At 40.2% G+C, this 1,875-nt stretch overlaps 1 protein-coding gene across 1 annotated transcript in view; it reads right to left on the bottom strand. All coding sequences in view use genetic code 11, as the record gives it.

The window, feature by feature from the left end:
* EGR_09426 (hypothetical protein) overlaps positions 1-1,875 on the bottom strand; it is a gene marked incomplete at both ends in the record, with an annotated part of 5,214 nt that overhangs the window by 1,090 nt on the left and 2,249 nt on the right. Inside the window, one exon of the mRNA XM_024498675.1 lies at positions 1,216-1,322. Coding sequence (XP_024346909.1) covers positions 1,216-1,322 — 107 coding nt within the window. The remainder of the gene's footprint in view (positions 1-1,215; positions 1,323-1,875) is intronic.

Genomic DNA, 1,875 nt, shown 5'->3' with positions numbered 1-1,875 from the left:
AATTCTCGTCCAACTTAGGTGGAATTTCAGAGATGACCACAACAATCTAAGTTGCTTTCTCCTTACATGTACAAACCACGGTTTATTTAGGATTACTGACAAGAAGACTCCAGATTTCCGGGAATTTTTTCACTGACGAAAGAAGATCGGCCACTTTTAAATGACAAGGTAGTGTCCAGTTCAACTTTGGTGCATTAGTTTTCACCACTATGACGACAAAATACAAGACATGGAAAGTATACCGAGTACAGCATTTGAAATTATGCCGAAAGGCAGAAGTCGTATATTAAATGCAGTAACATTTCCTATCGCGTGTCCGATTTGAGGTTTAATGCAAAAGAAACAAACTATTTGATTGATGAGAATACGCGCGGACAAACTCAGGATGGGTAATAAGTAATGATCTTTGCGTAAAACTACTTAAAAATGATTCGAGGGGCAATATGGTTTAATCACTTCATTCTGACCCTCTTGGTATCTGATTCCTGCAGTGTTTCAATGGAACTGATTCCATAAAACGGACTTTTGAAATCTAACTCCCTTATCGTGTGCATTAACCGTGATGCCTCACCGTTTAAAGAATGCTGGTAGCTTACTAAAATACGGCAAGCACCTTTGATCTGCCATATAAATGGAAGAATATAGCATAAAGCAATGTGTTAGGGACGTACCAAGTCCAAACATCTTAGCAGTAAGCATTGCGACTTCACGTCCACACGTGCACACGTCCGTTGGAAAACATTCGAATTCGCGCGCACTCACTTAGTTTCGCTGAAGGAAAGCGTTCAGCCAATTCTGTCATTTAAGAGGTACGTAGAAAAAAGAAAATACAGTGATGCATTGAAGTACCCAAAATGTGTTGCTAACGCGGACCCATTTGCTAGAACATTTGAGTTTGAGTACAGTTCATGCTAAATTTACATTGAAGGGTTTAATTACTACTAATAATTTGGGTATTACTTGAGTGAACCTAATTTATTAAGGTTCTCTTTAGTTCTTCTATTGCAGTAATGTTTTACTAAATCTCCACATAGTAAATATAACAATGCTGTATTCTCCACCTACATTTCCCAATGTTTCCCATTACATATCTGCATTACTGCAGCCGCAATCTCACTTTAGCCCAGTTTTTCTACATTTCACTCCCAGTAAAATCATGCTTTTGAACGAGTAACAATCTATCCTGCCCTATTCCGCGTCCATGAACCCGCTTACATGGTTGCATGTCTGTTGGATAAACTGAATCTAGGATTACGTTTTTCCAAGTTTACGATCTTGCAGATCGGTGGGAACTGTTTACTGTTTGGATCAGATTTCAGTTTCTAAATACATCTTGGTTAATCAGCGCCCAAATATGGCTCATTAGCGCAAAACCAAAAGCCGGAAGTGGTAACCTCAATATTTGCAATTTTTTACTAACAGGCATTTTTCTCCAATTATGACCAATACGCTATTTAAAGTCCTGCTTATACGCCTGTAAGATGCGTCATTGGCATTTGCGGCAAGCGTCCGGGATTCATCGTTCCATGCATCTTTATTTGTATTGATGTCACCCAAAATTAAGATCTTTCTGTTTGCTGCAATCATCTACTCCGTGATTTGCGAAGAGCCACAATTATGATGGCAGAATTTTGGTAGTTGGAAAGGAAATGGAAGGACCGCGAACCCAAAGGCGCCAAAAACGATGCAATGATGTCGAGTTGTCCCCGCTAGTTTCATTACTCTGCATTCATCTTTATCGTCCCTGCCCCACCCCAATTGTGGAGTTACGAGTCTTCAGTGAGGTTGCAATAAGCCAGGGCAGTATGGAAGAAAAGACATTGGTAGCGTACCAAAAGGATTGGGGTTTCTACTACCACGGCCTGAGGACCATGT

Source organism: Echinococcus granulosus (assembly GCF_000524195.1).
Source record: "Echinococcus granulosus chromosome Unknown EG_S00147, whole genome shotgun sequence".
NCBI lineage: Eukaryota > Metazoa > Platyhelminthes > Cestoda > Cyclophyllidea > Taeniidae > Echinococcus > Echinococcus granulosus.
The sequence above is the reverse complement of the archived record's forward strand: the minus strand, read 5'-3'. Positions and strand labels throughout refer to the sequence as shown.